The 18,512-nt window shown below is 39.6% G+C and overlaps 1 protein-coding gene across 1 annotated transcript in view; it reads right to left on the bottom strand.

The window, feature by feature from the left end:
• Positions 1–18,512, bottom strand: part of Unc80 (unc-80 homolog, NALCN channel complex subunit) — a 183,769-nt gene that overhangs the window by 122,732 nt on the left and 42,525 nt on the right. The window contains 7 exon segments of the mRNA XM_036172708.1: positions 499–605; positions 2,139–2,347; positions 7,457–7,555; positions 8,575–8,741; positions 10,795–10,943; positions 12,992–13,139; positions 17,233–17,379. Coding sequence (XP_036028601.1) covers positions 499–605; positions 2,139–2,347; positions 7,457–7,555; positions 8,575–8,741; positions 10,795–10,943; positions 12,992–13,139; positions 17,233–17,379 — 1,026 coding nt within the window.

The following is an 18,512-nucleotide window of genomic DNA, read 5'->3' as shown; positions in this document are numbered from 1 at the left end:
CTTTTGAAGTCATTCTATAGCCCTGGCTGGGGCTTGAACTTAAGACTCTGCCACTAAGCTCCTCAAGGCACCACCAGACCCGGCTCTATTCTCTTTTAAAGCATTAAAATGTCTTCATGATTTTGACTTTAGGTCAACTCAATAAAACTTAAGTAACTTAGCATAGAAAGGAAGTTAGAGGCGGGTAGGCTCCAATAATTGTCTGATATTTTTTGCAAAAAAAAAAATGTACATAAGAATTCTGATTATATTACCTTAATTTCTGTCACTCCGCTATATCCTTCATATATCGTATAGCTATTTACTGCATCTTTCCTTATTTTTGTTCCTATGATGGTTTACTATGTAAATAATTTAATTTCCATTGCTTGTCTAATTTCTGAACTTGTTCAACTCCAAAGTTTCTGTAACTCTTTCTATGCATTTACCATTCTTCAGCCCCCAATAGTTTTTCATCAGTGATCCCGATGTTCACTTCATGAGTAATATCCTGTTTACCTTGGAGCTTTGCCTGATGAAAGACAGGCGATCCACAGAGCTAATGTCCAGGAGGTCCTCTACACCATCTGCCAGGCCAGACAGGGAGGACCGCTTCAGCCAGTTTCCTAGTTAATGATATTTTGAAAAATTAAGCCATTGTAGCATTTGCTTTCAAATGGATTAAATAGAAATGCCAGCATGTACTGAACTAGCCATGAAAGTCACAGGGCTCTATTGTAAATAGAAGCAAAAACAAGTTGTTTTTAGTATACATGTTTTGAATCAAAATGTTCAGTGTTGAAACTATGAAACTACATGAGCACATAAGTGCAGGACAAATAGACCTGGTCCCCTCTAACTGCAGGAAACGACAATAAAGAAAGGACAAGAGGCCATGTCTTATTTTCTGCACACTCAGGGCCCATCAGCGGGTGAGAATCTCAGTAAGGTTTCCGTAAATGTCCCTTCCACAAAACTGGTAATCAAGGAGCTATGCTAGACAAGTTCTCCATATCTCTTGAAAACCTATACATTTTACCATGCAAACAGTTCTCAAATCTGTCTATTTCTCTGTTTCTGCTTAATATACAATCTAATACCTGGGCCACAGAGGACTTTCAGTCGGATTCTCTTATTGACAAATATTCCCTCTAATGCGATTGTCTTTTATAAGGTTCATTCACTTGCATTATTGTGTTTTCCTTAACACTTTGGTGCTGTGGGATGTCCTATATGCGTGAATATATGTTGCTATGATTGATTGATAAATAAAACGCTGATTGGCTAGTAGCCAGGCAGGAAGTATAGGCGGGACAAAGAGAGAGGAGAATCTGGTAACAGGAGGGCTGAGGCAGAGAGATGCTGCCAGCCGCCACAATGAGTAGCAATATGTAAGTTACTGGTAAGTTGCAAGCCACATGGCAAGGTATAGATTAATAGAAATGGGCTGAGTTTAAGTGTAAGAGCTAGACAGTGGTAGGCCTGAGCTAATGGCCAAGCAGTTTAATTAATATGAGCTTCTGAGTGATTATTTTATAAGTGGTTGTGGGGTCTGTGGGGCTGGGCAGGACTGGAGAAAACTTCAGCTACACTTTGGTACATGAGGGCCATGGTGAAGAGTTACCCTGATCGCCTGTGATCTGGCTTGTTCTTCTGCTACAGGGAGTCAGCCATTTTCCCACTTAACTGGTTCATTCCAGTTCCTTACAGCCTAGGATCTCTGCATATTACCCTTGGGCTCCTCTCATTCTTTCCCCTGTGTATTTGGCATATTTTAATGTCCGTCCTCCTCACCCCTTTGTAGAGGTCAGGCTTTGTTGTCTGTGTTCATAGCATTGCATGTTTTTCCTTCACAAAATTCATAGTTAGCAACTGTACTTAATTTTGTGATGTGGCTCCTGCTCAAAGTCAGCAAAGCCAAGAACTGTGTATTTCACACACAGCAGAGGCATGTAGTGGGCATTTGGGAAATATCTGCATTTAACAGAAGCATGAAGGAATGAAGGAAGGATGTCAGCCTAAGGCTCACAGCTTGAAAGCGTTTCTTCTCAGCACCCCCAACACCCCCCCCCTCGCCTGCCATGCTCTGCCTCAATTACTCATTGATTTGATGACATGAGAATAATAGAATCCATAAATAAATACAGACATACTTTTACCTATGGGGAGTTTCAACTTCTTTCGCAAGGAGACTCTGCGGGATCGTGAGCGGGCACGCCGCTCCGAGGTGTTCCCTGAGTGGGCTGTGGTACATTCCGAAGTGTCCTGCTCGGACTGGCTGCTGGTGTCACTTGCTGCGCTTTGGGATTTGAACATCTTACGCCAGAAATCCTTCCGTCCCAGATTGCCCCCTTGCATTTGTTCATCACTGCAGAGAAGTAGAGTACAGGGTTAAAGGACATCTCACAGCTCAGTGCCCCCTCTACCCTCGGCTATCGTTTTAGGCAAATTGTGCAGGTTGTTCTTTGATGGGCTGGGTTTGAGAAGACAGGGAGTCAGTGTGGTCCTCAGGAGACACAGGTTGACTCTGAGCTCTTCCTGGAAACAGGGCTGTCTCCGCCACCAAGCGCAGGTGGCCATTTTTTTTTTTCAACTTTAATAAAAGACTAAATACTATTGCAGAGGTCCACCTACATACAGTATGAGTCATCGTAGCAGAAGCATTTAAAATGCCAGTAACTATGTGACTCTTTAAAAAGCATCCTGGCTCTTGCGCAATGTCCCACCCCTCACTGCAACACGGCGTCGTACTTGACACTCAATAAGCTCCCAATTTGATGAAATCTGAAATTTCATCATCATGCTCAGGGAATGTATCATTCTACAGCTAATTAAGATGAAGAAAGCTGTCAAGTTTCAAAGTGGAAGTATAGGTCCAACCCAAAAGAATAAGTCAGAAGTCCTGAAAGAAGGTTTTCAATGAGGAAAAGTGACTAATATCACACAGATCTTTATCTTGTAATAATAATAATAATAATAATAACAATAAGCTAAAATTCCCATTTTTTCATCCACTAAATTAGCAGAGATTAAGGTAGTTAGAAGGAAAAAGCAATGTCCCACCATACTGCCTTTGGAGAGATAAAATACCTTGGTATTTTGGGAACATTAATGTTCTATGCAACAAGGTATGTTTTTGAAAGTCAATATCACACCCCTAGACTGAGAAATTCAATTTCTAAGAAGTAATATCAAGGAAAAGACAGGATTGTGCACTAAGACATGAAAAGGCATGAGTGCCAGTGTTGAACAGTGGATACAATCTCAATGTCTATGTCTGGGAAGACAGCCGAATATATTGTGGGACTTCCACGTGGTGATAGATTGTGGTGGTATTGTGTTCCCCAAAATACGGTGCACCCTAATAAACTGATCTGGGGTCAGGGCACAGAAAAGCCACTAGATGCAGAGGCTAGAAAATGATGGCACTCACACCTTTAATTCTAGTATTCTAGAGGCAGAAATCCCTCTGGATCTCTGAGAGTTCAAGGCCACATTGGAAACAGCTAGGCTAGGCTAGGCTAGGCTAGGCGACACACACCTTTAATCCCAAGAAATGAGCCTTTAATCCCAGGGAGTGATAACAGAAAGCAGAAAGGTATATAAGGCGTGAGGACCAGAAACTAGAAGCATTTGGCTGGTTAAGGTTTTAGGCTTTAAAACTGCAGTTCAGCTGAAATCCATTTGGATGAGGACTCAGGCATCCAGTCTGAGGAACTGGCAAGGTGAGGTGGCTGTGGCTTGTTCTGCTTCTCTGATCTTCCAGCATTCACCCCAATACCAGGCCCTGAGTTTGATTTTATTAATAAGAACTGTTAAGACTCCTGCTACAATAGATTCTTGACTTTTTGTATCATTGGCTACAAATGCCATTAGCCAATTCCCAGTGCACATTGTAAAGGCCCAACTCTCCCATGACAGCCTTACAGACAGAATTCCTTCCTGGTGTAAGTCAGGTTTTAAGAGGAATATGGTAAGCCAGTACTATTGGGGCAAAATTCAAAGGCTTTATATTATCTTGGCTCAAATATTCTCAAAATAAAAAAAAATCATATTTTAGAAGAAGGTTGACTTAGGCACTATTTATGACACATTGTAAAGTTAAAAGCAATGAAAAAATGAGTTAAATAGGATAAAATAATGTTAATAGCCTTTAGAAATCACACATGTGATCATGTGTCTGGGTGTGAATTTTCATGTGCATGCTCCAAAGTGTTCTCAGCATAAAACGCAAAAGGTTTGCAGAGGTATCTTTAGCAGTGGTATTTTGATTTTTCAACTTCCCTTGTATAGTTTTCTGTGTTTTCCATATTTTCCATCTTGAACAGCATGCATTACCATCGTAGTTTGGAAAGAAATGAGGCCAGAAAATGTTCTAGTGGTGTGATGACACTTATTTATGGTTTTAAATGTAACTTTTATTTACAAGTTTTAGGGTAGAGTCCTGAATTGATCCAAAAATGGACATTTTTTGCGAATACAATCATCTTCAGGAGACAGATCAGAATTCAGATTTTATCTCTCAAATGTCATCAAAGTACTAAGCTATTTTAAGTTCTTCTAACCTATGGCATTATATTTATGAAGAGGTATATATTTAAACTGTATTTCTAGAATTGACTAGTGTGTTACTTAGGAGGGCAACACAGTGTGCCAAGCTCTTCTTGCCTTCTTGGAAGGAGAGGCACAGTGGTGAGAACCTGTGTAAATGAACAGATGAAGAGAATCTCCAATATTCAGGGAAGCTGTCATTTATTACCTCCCTGAGAAACTGCTACATCAGCAGCAAGGAGCATCAGAAAAACCATCACTAGAATTACTGACTCAGTGTGCTGAGTATTTCGGAAACACAAGAAGCAGTAGGGTGAATGGGGAGGGAGAAAGAGAAACAGGGTAAAGGAGGAGCCAGGACTGTCAGAGGGACTTCTCGCCTTTCTCTGGGATAAACCAAGGATGTCTAGTATGATCACCTCCTGGGCCCATTTAAATGTTAGAAAAATTCCATATTTGATGATTCATGAAATTATTTCAAGCAGAAATATTAATGGCAAGGCATATCAAAACAGACATACGCCAAATGCAGAGGAATTTGGTGTGTCTACAGAACACTGAACAAAGAGAATATTTGGAGTTCTAAAAAAACTCAAACATGTGTTAGCACAGCCAATTTTATTTTTAAAACCCAAATGATCTTTTAGAAATTTTCATTTATCAGATCACTTTAATAATTGCCAATGTCAACTGGGGAAAAAATCATATCTCCTCTAATGCTTTTTAATGAGTCCTCTGGCCACTTGAACATGGAAATTATTTTACCAATTATTTATGCCCCATTTGGAGCTAAATTTGGACCCTTGCCGTGTCTTTGAGGATATCCTTAAAGGAAAACCTAAGGTTTAATTTTGAAGAGGAAGTAAAAGAAAACAAAACAAAATGAGAGCTTAATGATAGCCTGAAAAATCTGTCTTCTAATCATTGTATACCATTCATACATTGAATGCATATCATTCATTTATTCTTGAAATATCTGTATTAATTTTCCACAATGAGTGAAGATCCATCTTGGTTCTAGGGCTTTAGCAATAAATACATGTGATTACTGGACCAATTTACTTGACTAACTCTGCTAAAAGGCACAATCTCTACGATTCTGAAGCCCACAAGAACTGTGTAGGCATTTGTGGTTTTGAAGATTTCATTTGCATAGTCCTATGTTTGCTGGATGTTGGCTTCTCTTTTACCTAGTTGAGAAGGAAGGATACACAAATACCTAGAATATTCTGCAAAATTGCTAGAACAATAATTAATATTGAATAAAGGCTTTGGGAAGCAAAATTGTATACCTACATTAATGTATGTTTGAAATGTAGATCACTCTACTTGTGTGTAAATAATTTCTCCAAAGAAAAAATGAATAGCATGAGTGCTGTGGGCCACAGGAATATATCGTAAGAACTCAGCTGGTCATGGCAAAGTCACTACCTGGAGGGATCAGGGAATTCCTCCAGAGGAAGCCGAATCCCAAGGAGTTTTTGGTGTTACTTGGCTTGTTATATATCAGCTGTATTCTGTTATGAAAATCATGTGTGCCTTCATAGTTTTCCCAATTGACTTTTCCCTAGAAGGGTTAACAGTGTGGACTGATCACTCTCTGGACATACACATTCCAGGAATTTGGAGAACAGCCTCAAGAAAGGCTTTCTCTGGAATCAGATATGTTCCTTAGCCACTTTCAAGGACTACAAGAAGCACCGCCCAGGGGGCGCCCAACTTTCAAGGACTAACAGTGATAGCAGCCCACATACAAGTCTCCTGACTTAAGGTAAATTCCACAAGGAGACACCGCCTAGGTCAGGTGCACATTAAGTAATACCTTTATACATTTTAGCTCAGACGCTCCCTTTTATATACCGGGACTTCCAGGGCACAGGAAGGAGAAGAGAAAAGAGAACGGAAGAACTAGATGGGTAAGAACTTGAGAAGAACAAACTGAGATGGGGAAGAACTAGATTGAAGGACTAGAAGAATGAGATGGAAGATGAGAAAGAGCCAGATGGGAAAGTACTAGCTGGGTAAGAACAAGCTGAAAAGGACCTAGGTAAGGCAGAATTAAAACAAGAGAATTAAGATAGAATTTAGAGGGAGCAGTAGATAAGTATAGAGAGAAATCAGGCAAGAAAGGAGCTAGGCACGAGAACAGAACTGAAGCCAGAGGAATTAAAGGAAGTGGACTAAGGAACTTGGTGAGCTGAGCTTCTATTTCCTGAAAATAGTCCTCGCCGTTAGTAGTTCTCTCTCCTGAGCCCCTGGGATGTATAATATTGAGGCTGGTCCCTCTAATATTATACAAGACATGAGCCTCACAACAGCATAGGCTGTGTATTTAATATCTGTAGTAATACTCACACCTTCTGCAGGCACTAATGTGAGATGCTTTTGATTTTTGTCAGTATGAAAACCAGAGATAAACCGATGTTAAGATACTGGAATGGATCTAAGATCACAGTACTGTGCAGTAGAGTCTACATTTAATCTAAAATTCAGCACTTTTGAAATATACTCTTCCTTTTTTTAAGAAAAAAAAAGAATATTCTTTGAGTATATTGAGGAGTAACTCATCCACTTTAAAACTATGACTTTTAAATAAGAACATATATGACACCCCAAATGCACACCATGTTTCATGTTCATTTGTTGCATAGCGAAATGCAGAGGTACAAGAAAGACAAGACAGAAAATACAATTAGAGCTACTTTCTATAGACACAAAAGTTGTTATTTGGCCTCACCTGGAGTGAGTGGTGGCAATGGGAATATAAAATTGGAAGGGCAGAGGGCAGTGTTTCAAGGAAATGAAAGCAAGTGAATCAAAAACAAAATATAGAAACAGAAACCCCAAAGCAGTTTAGAAAATAAACTTTGTTTCAATGTGAAGTGCCCACTTCTCTGCAGTGGAGACAAAACTCTATTCTACTTACTGTTCTGGTGTCTGTGAGGGGCGACCAGACATGAAGCTTCGACATTCCTCAGGTGCGGAGGATACCTGGCCTTTATCTGCAATGCTTCCTGCCTCTGACCTATACAAATGGCACAATCCACCAATCACAATGGAGTAGGTCACCAATGTTTAATCTTTCATATGCTCTACAATGCAAAGCATCTGCTATTGACAACTTATTTGGTTGTTAAAAGTTTCTCAGCATGAGTCTGTTTTGTATGGAATTTATAGTTCACTACCAGACCCATGACCTTATTCCTCACCAGTATTTCCCTACAGCAAGCAGAGGCATTAGATGAAAGCAAAATTTTTAACTTAAGGGCTTTAATCCTTGTGAGGGCTGTCTAATATACAGTGGGCATGAAATAAATTCACCATTATTGGAAGGATAAACAACACAGTATTGTGTAGCAGTTTTTTCCTTGGAGTATTGGGAATTGAATCCAGGGCACTGTACAAGCAAGTAAGTACTTTATTACGGAGCTACATCTCAGCCCAGCAATTTATCTTTTTACTCCATCTAGAATACCATTTACTGAACAAAAGAACATGGTGTCAGTAATTTTTTCTTTTCTTGGTTAAAATATAAATTATATAAAAAAGGACTAAAACAAAGATAATGTTCAACCATGTAATCAAGAACTACAGAGTGAAATTTGAGTATATGGGCTCATCCCATTTAATAAATAAATAATAGAGGTTTATTTAGCTCATGGCTCTGGAGGTCTGGGAACCCAAAGGCAGGTGATGATGGCTTCTTACTGTGTTGCTATGGCAAAGAATGGTCCAGGGCATCACAGGGCAAAACAGCCACCTGTCCATCTTATGACAAAGCCACTTCTATGACAATTTATGAAAACATTAATCCATCTATGTGGTCAGTCTTTGCAATCCAATTATCCCAAAGTGTTCGCCTCTAAAAACCATTTAGTGTAATGCTTCAGTTGGACTACATCAATGATACCAGTCATACAAGATACTTTTACCATCCCTGCCCCGACTTTGTACCATCTCAGGAAACACATAGACTAGACATGATGATAAACGTTCTTCTGACAGTTAGCAAACACTAATATTCAGAGAGCTCAAGCTTCCAACCTTTTACCACCTGCAGGCTTAGATTCCTGTCCAGTCTCCTCCACCTTTTTCCCCGGGGCTAACTTTTCAGCGCTGTCAAGCAGAGCGCTAAGAGCCACTCTCCTGAAGACATTCCCATGAGCTTCTTTGATAAACTGGACCAGCTGGCGGATGTCACAGTACAGTCCCTGTTTGAAGGCAAGAAGAAGGTTTGGGAGCGGTAAAGGTAAGCAGAAAGCTGTCTGGTTAGATGTCCTAGGGAGAGAAGTCAACTGCTTGGGCTTTGATGAGCAGTGATGTCATGCAAGGATGAGAACATTCTGCTGCAGTAATGGATGTGTTTGTTTCCCCGTTGCTCCTACAGGAGAATGCTACCCTTCCTATTCAGTACAGAAGAGGATGGCTGGCACAGCTTCAGATTCATAGAGTCAGCCATACCACCCGGAAGACCTCAGTCTACACTCTTCAACACTGGATTCCCAATTTTTTCCCTCTTAACTGTGAGCTCTGAAGAGAACTTTATTTGCCTGAAGAAAAAAAAATGGTAGCAAGAGGTTTTTTTAGAATGGAGACCAGCCCTTAATCAGCTCCTCCAAACTGTCTGGATGATTACAATAAAATGTCAAGTAATTCATTTAGATACTTCTAATGAAGGCTGATTATCCATAGGATGATGAACTTTCTCTGACATACTTAGTAAATGATATGTATGCTGTATGCATTTTGGGTGTGAACATGACCATGAACGGAAGACTGTGCAGAGGGGGCTTTAAGGCCAGTGCACAGGTGAGTCAACATTTAAAAAGGTCTGTATCCTTGTTTTTCCTCGAGATACTCAGTTTTGTCCTCAGCACCTACATCCCTGCCCCCCTTCTTTAGAGCAGCAGTTACTATACTCTTTGTCTTTGTGGTAAAAACAAAATTTAGAAACCTAAACAATTACCTTGACATCTTTGTTTTACAAAACCCTAGTACTGTGGGACGATTATGCCCATGATCTTCAGGAAGGCAAAGGAAGAACCCTTGAGGATGATGGAAACAGTGTCCATTGCGGTCTATAGGGAGCAGGGCTCTGAGGTCTTCACTCTGACCTTCATTTGCTCTTCCAAGGAAGAGAAAAACAGCGAAGAGCAAAGATTCTATTTTCACCAGGGTATGCACAGGCCTGCACATCAGCAGAGAGCCCTGTGGGAAATAACTGCTACCTATGAATGGCTGGGGTCTGTGGTGACTCACTCTGGACACTGCCCGAGACTTTGCAGAGTGGGAAACCCGAGAATGACTCAAATTTGACTTCTGGTTATTCTGATGGGAGAACAGTTCAAAGGTAAGTCGATGCATAATTAAAGAATTTAATATTTCTTCTATGTATGAAGTTGCACAATAAAATTTGTAAGAACTCATATGCACTATAATCAACTCTAAAAATCACATCTAGCCAGGACCAAAAGGAATGAATGAATGGTGTCTGTGTTACACTCAGGGTCCATGAACATTGCGGGATTACTATTGACCATCAGCAAATATAAATTCCATTTGGTCTATGAAAATTATGTTTATATAAAATGAACCACTTTGCATTTTAGAATAATATAAAATAATGTCCATTTAGTAATGGGTTCATATGTGTAAATGGGCTCACTTCTATATAGACATCATAATATCTAACAGATGTAGGAAGAATGCTCTTTGGTCCCCAAAGGGACTTCAACTATCTGTGCACTGAGTATCTCAAGACATCCTGTTCTCCTTGGAAGGACTTGGACATTTCATAATAGTTTTTCTTCCCACACTTACTTACAACTTCATTTGATTAATTACGACATGCTTTTATGAAGGACAGATAAAGATTATAATGTTCAAGTCAAAGAAAGTAAAACAAATTTCAATAGCATATTTGCAGGAATTCTTAAAAGTAAACACAGTTTCAAATCATTCTTGGAGTAACATCCTTTCATATTTCATGAACCTCTAACATTTTTATCACCTTCTTTCTGAAAAGCTAAAAGTGCCTGTAATTTTTTTTACCACTCTCTACAAAAGCCTGTGGGGTGGAGGAAGAAGATAAGTCAATTTGTAGGTAGGACGGAGTCGTTAGGACTCCACGGTGGGTTAGGGGTGACAGTGGAAAAAAATGGATACTGTGACTTTAAGACTTCAGCTTTCCTTTCTCCAGGTTAAAATATGAGATCTTTTCTCAGAACTGAGAGCTGCTGTTAGGAAGGGGGGAATGCTTCTCACCAAATTCTCAGGGCTGTGGAGCTCATGTGTGGTTGAGGCACAGCGTGTGATGAGGGACTTGAACATGGCACCGACGATAATACCCTCCACGTTTTGGGCTGTGGATTTGTTGTCCACGGTAGTGAAATTATTTCCAAATCCAGCTTTGTCTGGAATGCAAAGACATGCATTAAAGGCAATAAGCTACACAGCTGAAGGATGTAAGGAAGTGTTGAGCAGCTAGGGAACTGGGAAGGTCTTCATGAAAGTACTGACATGGGTGATTAAAGACACACTCGGGGTAATGATCCCTGAGAAGATTAGAAAAACAGTCAGTCTACTTCACAGTCTTTGCTCTGACATGGCCCGAGCAGAGGAGCATTTGGGTTGGTTAATCTTAGAACGGAAAAGGGTTCTACTGAAAGAGAGAGAGAGAGAGAGAGAGAGAGAGAGAGAGAGAGAGAGAGAGAAGAGAGAGAGAAGAAGAAGGAGGAGGAAGAGGAGGAGGAAAGGAGGAGGAAGGAAGGAAGGAAGGAAGGAAGGAAGGAAGGAAGGAAGGAAGGAAAGAAAGAAAGAAGGAAGATTAACTTACTGGTTTCTCCATAGAGAAAATATAATGTGGCTCAACTTTCTTTGGTGAGGAACTCTGGCTTTTTAGGAGAAACTATCCAGTATGTCAGAAGGGGCATGAGATTGGCCAACATGAGCTATGCAGCAAGGGAGAAGTAGTGGAGTCCTTGCAGAACTGCTTCAGGTCTGGAGGAAACTGAGTCCTGCTAACACGTGTTCCCAGAAGCTCTGGGCACATGCGGAGAGGAAACTCTCTGGAGACCAAAAAGCTGTGAATCTCCACAGTATTTTATAGCTTTTTTTTTTTTTTTTTTAACATATCCGAAGATCTTCAGAAGACACATTTGTATTCTGTGGCTCTGCGAAAGGAATCCTTATGACCTGTGAGCCAACTGTGGATTGTGGGAAGAACATATACAGTTCCCAGATTGATGGATAAGGAGCTGTGCTGCTGGTCTGATTCACTGTGACTCTCTTTCTATCTCACGAATCCTTGACGAACATAGCATGCTTGATTCTCAACCTTTGTCTGTACCAATTAATATTGATTGGTTTCCAGGTTTACAATACTGAAAATAATACTGCAATCTGGGCTCAGAGTTCTTACTTCAAATTAGAAATGGGAGAGAGAGAGAGAGAGACAGAGAGAGAGAGAGAGAGAGACAGAGAGAGACAGAGAGAGACAGAGACCGAGAGACACAGGGAGAATTAAGTTTATTATCTGGATTTTCTTTCAAAGATCTCAACTACAATCCTCACTGTTGTTTTCAAATTTGTAAAAGGGTTAGTTTAAACTAGATCTGAGAGGGTAGGTTATTCTAGGGGGTCTTCAAGGAAGCAATATTTTCTCTTAGTGTGATAACTGGATAATAAAGAATAGGAGACAACCTGGAAAAAACTGCTTCTAAACACACAGATGATTTTACCATAAATTAGTCAACTCTGTTCATGTATCATATGAGCAATGAATCTATGCCAAAAGGTTATTTCTTTCAAAGCTCGACTCAAATTATGCATCTGACTCAACCTGGGTTCTAGTTTCTTAATGCATCTACATTCAGAAGGTCCCCAAAGAGTTCATTTTGTACAAATGTGACTGGTACTTTCTAGTTTCACCCTGCAGCTTAGGCCTCCATACTTCTTAGAGCCACTGAACTGTTGGCTGTATGTCTGCCAAATTTAAATGAACTAAGTCTGTATGTACATGTGCCAATTACGTCATACACAGTGTTTATGTTATTGCATTTTCTCTTTTAGTTTGTTAGGTAAAAAATACCGAACACTACAAGTGGCATATTGTAGGCACTCATTTCACACTCATTGAACTAATAAATATATTTCCTTATCTTTTGATTTTGGTCTCCATTGTCATACATAGGTCAGGTGAGAGACAGAGCTACCAAATTCCTATTCACTGCGGTAGATTACCTTGTGAGGACACCATGGGTCAAAAGGTAACCTGGAGGCAGCTCTTGTTTTTTCTTACACACAGTCCCACACGCATACACGCTCAGACGTGTACAGGCACGCGTTGAGTCAGGACTTTTCCTCTCTGAGTTCTAGTCCCGGACCTTGAGCGTGTCAGGGAAACACTACCTGCTTCACCTCACAGTGGCTGCTCCTTGAACTCGGGGACGGCTTTACTTACTGTCAGTGACCGGTTCCATACAAAATCCGAGCAAAGCATGCAAGAAGTCCACTACATTATTGAGAGAGTCCTTGTTCACATAGTCCCTCATGGTTTGGCGGAACTGCATCTTATCTAGCTTGTACAGCTTAGTGAGGCAGCTTTGGGCCTGCAACGAAGGAGGAAAAGCGAAAAAGTCACAAGTACCAGCTTACGCGCCAGACACCGCTAGTCTGAGACAAAAGTTGCCAGAGGCAAAGGTTCCCCCCACCCACTCCCTCAGACTGCCACCGCCAGATCCTCCCCACGCTAGGCCAAGCTATTTGAATAAGAAGTGGGCAGAAGCCAAGTAGTCAGGCCAAAGGAGCTTGTATTTGGAAAAAAAAAATCACTCTTCAGAAAAACTCCTCATAGTTAATGTTCTATGCTGGTCCCAGAAGAACCCAGTCTTTTCACCAAGGTCAAGATTTTAAGATCAGTGAAAATAACTCAAGAAGTACAATTGAAGTAAGTCATAGGATCGACAGGCCACTCTCAGGAAAACCCAAAGGCGGTGTGCAACTAGAAAAAGCATATAGCTTTCCTGCACAGGCACTTTGAAGTGAGATAGATTTGATATAGAAATTTACAGAGGAGTAGTGAGTGGAAATCCACTGGCCTTTTACAGTTTTTGATTAATTAATTTAATTTAATTTTTTTGAGACAGGACCTCAAGTAACCTATTGTGGCCTTGGACCCCTTATGTAGCTGAGGATGACCTTACACTTCTAATCCTCCTGCATCCTCCTCCTAAACTTTGGGATTACAGATGTGCACCATCACCCTTCTAATGTGCTACTGTGTATTGTACTCAGGGTGTCATGGATGCTCTACCAACTGAGATACAGCCACAGCTGTAGAGGGACCTCTTATGTGGCCAAGAGGGAAAAGGTCCGTGGAATATGTAAGAGGCATAACATGTTATATGCATATCTGCATGTGAAAGAAAGTATGGTACTTAATAGAATTTGGTCTCAGGACATGGTGCTTCTGCTCAAAATAACAGTATATTTCCTATGACCTAGTAAATAATTTTGTCAGCTTGCAAAGTAAAAGGGAACAGTTCCTATGTCAGCAGCAAGGAACTCACAGGCGCAGACAGTAAAGGTTTCCGACAGAATATTCTCATGCTACTGGGGACACTAGGGGGCTGCCGGCTTTCTCCTGCTGTTAAAAGATAAGCGTCATTTGCATGGTGCTTTGCTGTAAAATATGCAGTTCTTGCATGAAAAGGCATCGCAGAGACTGACTTTATTATTTGCTGATTTCTGTTTCTTGCACGTAAAGAAACTGAGGTCGAAGGAAATCAAGGGTTTTTGTCCAAGCTGATACTGTAAGCTCTGCAGTAGAGTCATTACCAGAAGTCAGGGTCTTGCCTACTATGGTGTAGTTAGCTCTCCTGGGAAATAGTCTCATTAACACTCAGTCACTGATGGTCTCGAGGAACTGTGCTTAGATACCAGCCACTCATAACAAGGGTTTGAGATGACTGGCACTAGAGTTTTATTGGTACCTCCAAGAAGGTGTATGAACAAAAGAGACACAGGTCCTGACGATGGGATGGAATGGGGAAATGGCGGAGGTGTCTGGGCTGAGGGAAAGGGTTAAAGGATCCAGAAAGATGACATAGCTCCAGGAGGCTCCCTTGAGGACGGAAAACTTCACAGTTGGGTGTAGGCATTGAGGGAGGTGATCCCTGAGGACTGGAATCCTATTGATGAGTTTTTACTAGTGACCCAGAAGGAAACACAAGTTGCACTACTCTTTGATGTGGCTGTGACCCAGGAAAGGTACCTGGGCATTTAAAAGGAAAACAATAAATAGTAGAAAAGGAACTTGGAAATCACTGAATAAGCGTTTTGGTATGATCTTGCTTTAATCTCTCCATCTGTATTATTGAGAGATTTTTTTTTTTTCATTCTTCTGTTACTATGTTTTATAGGTTTTGAAATCAGGAGTTTTTATTCCAAAGAACTTTCTAGTTACCACATCTGAAACAAGGTCATGTTTTTGTTGTTTTGTTTTTTTCTATAAATAGATGCTGCTTTGTGATACAGTGATGTTTACAAGCACTTAAGTACAATATGATCTGCATGGATTTAACTATCATTGCATACATGATTTGTAAAGACCGTTACTGTAATATTTATAAAGAGACTAAGAAACTAAACTTCTGAAGTACAAATTACTTCATGCTCTGTATAAAACATACCAAAAAGGTATGGTTTCATATCTCTGCTGTGGGAGTGGCAAGTCTATCTACAGTGCTGAGAGAGTTCAACAGGAAATGTTATCTAGCTTAAGGCTCTCCAGACTTTAAAATCCTTATTCTGAATAAACAACCTAATTTTTCCAAGAAATATAAAAAATTAATTAATTTCTGTTCAATAATTTGGATCTACTAATAAATCATTAGATTAATAACCTAAGAAGTATTAAGGGATTACATATCAGAATTTTTGATATTTTTATATTTTCAAGAAATATAAAAGTATTAATCTATGAATTTCTTTTCAATAATTTGGGAATACTAACTAAATCATATAAATAAATATGATTATTATGGTTGTTAGAACCATTAGGCTCTTAAAGAATATCACTACAGTAATGTCTTTAAAATATATATATATGACCCAATGGTCTGGTCTGAAGGTGTGATGTAATCTTAACTTTTTAAGAAAGACTGCATTTGAAAATTCCATGGTGCAGAAACACAGAAATATACAGTTCTTAAACTAGACATTTTCCTGGGGAAGTTTCTCAAACTTGTGCATATAATCTTTATAATGAGTACAGAAGAGGTCTAGAAGATCAGAAAGCAATCAGCCAAGAAACCAGGTTGAAAAGGTAAGTAGAAAATTGGCCAGCCAGTCTCACAGAAACACAAGATATTTTTGGCCAGGCAATGACAGCAACCTCTCTTCTGACCCAATTGGTCCTGCTTTTCATCAGTTCAGAAAAACAGAATATAGCTCTCAAAGCCAGATTACACCTCCAGGATGATGCTTCTTTTTATCGTTTAAGCTGAATTCTGTGAAATTGTTCTTCTGTATGTGTTTTTGTTAGCCTTGACAATTTTTATTCATCTTGTAACAGAATTAAAAATATGTATGTGTAAGGATTGATGTAAGAGATGTTTTTATTGTCTTATTAATTGTTTTGATTATTTTTTTAATTTTTGGTCTCAAAATCTAGATCTTGGTCAAAATGTCTGAGTTGAGGAATTTAAAAGTTAGCCACTGTGACTGTACCTCCCATATATACACATAAACAAAATACTATAACATAATTGAATATAAAAGAAAGAAAAATGGATAAATTAATGGATGGTAGATGATACATTAAGCAAGAACTCTAGCATGCTAATACTGTATGAACATTTCATGACAAAACCTACGCCAGAGAAAACGGGCTGGCATCAGGTTTTGACGTGATCCTAAAACTCTGCAAAGATATGCCAAAGAGATTTGTGCTCAAGTTTGCATCAAATTTCATTTTTAAAAGAATTTTTTCTTATAATTTCAATTCCAATATAGAAATGAGGCAACTAGCCTGGATCAGGCTTGTTGAACGTGAGTTTTTGCTTAGGTCAGGAGGAAAGGTGACACTTGATAGATGCAATTGAAAGCAAGATGTAACAAATCATGTGCCATTACTGTAGTCTAATGGCAACCCACATGCAGAGTTTCAAGTTTCATACAGTTCAAAGGAACATGATCTCAAACATATAGAAGATGAGGGGCATTCTCAAGCAAAGCAGCCAGATGCCTGGCTACTTTTACAGTCCTGTTTTGTCTCAATAAGGGCCACTTTCCATTTCTAAGTAAGAATATCAATATCTTTGACCTTTTTCTCTAATGTAAAAATGCTCCTTTGTTACCCAGGTTATTGAAGGAGCATCTGCACAGACCAACAGATGTTTACTAAGTGTTTGTATCTGTGCAAGGTTCTTTCAAGCTTCTATCTAGATGTTCTGATTCTGCACCCTTTTTCCAAATGCTCTGCAACAGTCAGGAGGCAGACCAGTTTTCCCAATTAAACTTTCCTAAGCCTTGGTTTTAGATGTCTTGTGGGAATCCTCTCACCCAAAGATGATATTAATTGCCTATGAAATACAAGATTCTCAGGGAACACTGACCCTCATTGTCAAAGGACTCATGCCTCATTGGGAAGCAGAGAAGAAAGAGAGAGAGAGGAAATGGAATCTACTTTAATTCTCTTACATTCTCTCGGAATACCTGGTGTCTCAGACGATCTCCAGAGAGCCCTCGGTGTCCTTCTCCGCAACCATAGGCACATCCCAAAGACTTCACTATTTTGATAAGCATAGTGAGGGCAAGCCTATGGTTGCTTACAGGTATACTTTCATCCTAGTAACCATAATTGAGAAAGAAAGAGAAGCCTGTTGACTTTGCTACCAAGCTCTTTTTGTACTAGAATTCATTTTTATAAAATTAATGTGTTACAGCAATTTAGAAAATAAAAATTTCAAGAGTTCAACAAACTCACTTTCCTAAAACATAGCCAATAGAAAGAAAATGCATTCTGAATGTCCTACAATGATACAGAATTTGAATATGTGTATTACAAGATATACTTTCATATCTTTGATGGATGATCAGAACTACAACCTAGACAGAGTCAGTGGGCTGATGAACAATGAACACAAATATATTTCCTTAGAGATTATCCTTCTCAGTAAGTTTCTGATAACAGCACCTGGCAAAAATAATTATTAGCTCTCTGGAACTGATCAAAGTCTGGAACTTGGGACTGTTATGGTAATAAGACTGACATTTTGGAGAATAATATCCCAATTTCTACTTCCATCGTATTGCAATATACATAACAACCACAAACAAAATAGAATGTACAGAATTCAACAAATATTCAGCAGGACTTTCCTCTTGAGGCTCATCAGGTGAGCCTCCTGAGATGCCTCCTGAGATAAATTATGAAATTTATCTTTTGTTCCTTTTACTTTTGGGGAAATGAAAAACAGGAACCCCCAAAAAGGAACATGAACTCTTTCTATAGAAGAGTAAATAAGCTGTTACTGAGGAATAATGCTAAGCCCACAGTGGGAGGGCCATTTAATAGCTGAAGGCTCCCTCCTTATCCTCTGGCTATGTTTGACTGACCGAATGTGAATCACAGAGCCAGGATTCTAGCTCATGATCCCTGGTTGCTTATGGTGATGTAAGACAGTTGCAAAATTAACTAATCTCTTTTGTTTTGCTCTTCTGCTTGTGAAATAAGAGTGCTAATGGCAATCCTCCCTGTGTCATGGATTTCCATATAGACCAAATGAAATGGTGGAAGGGAATTAAACCACAATCACAAGGTGATTTTTTTTTCTTCTTTTTTCCATTAGTCCCACTGTTGGGTTGACAAACAATGCATTTTGCAATGTGGGTAGGGTGTGAAAGGGCTAGGGGGTTCCAGAGGCATTATCATGCACCTCAACCTGTTGAGATGGAACATCTCCTTCCCTAACATTACC

This window comes from Onychomys torridus, chromosome 23, assembly GCF_903995425.1.
Source record: "Onychomys torridus chromosome 23, mOncTor1.1, whole genome shotgun sequence".
NCBI classification, from domain to species: Eukaryota; Metazoa; Chordata; class Mammalia; order Rodentia; family Cricetidae; genus Onychomys; species Onychomys torridus.
The sequence above is the reverse complement of the archived record's forward strand: the minus strand, read 5'-3'. Positions and strand labels throughout refer to the sequence as shown.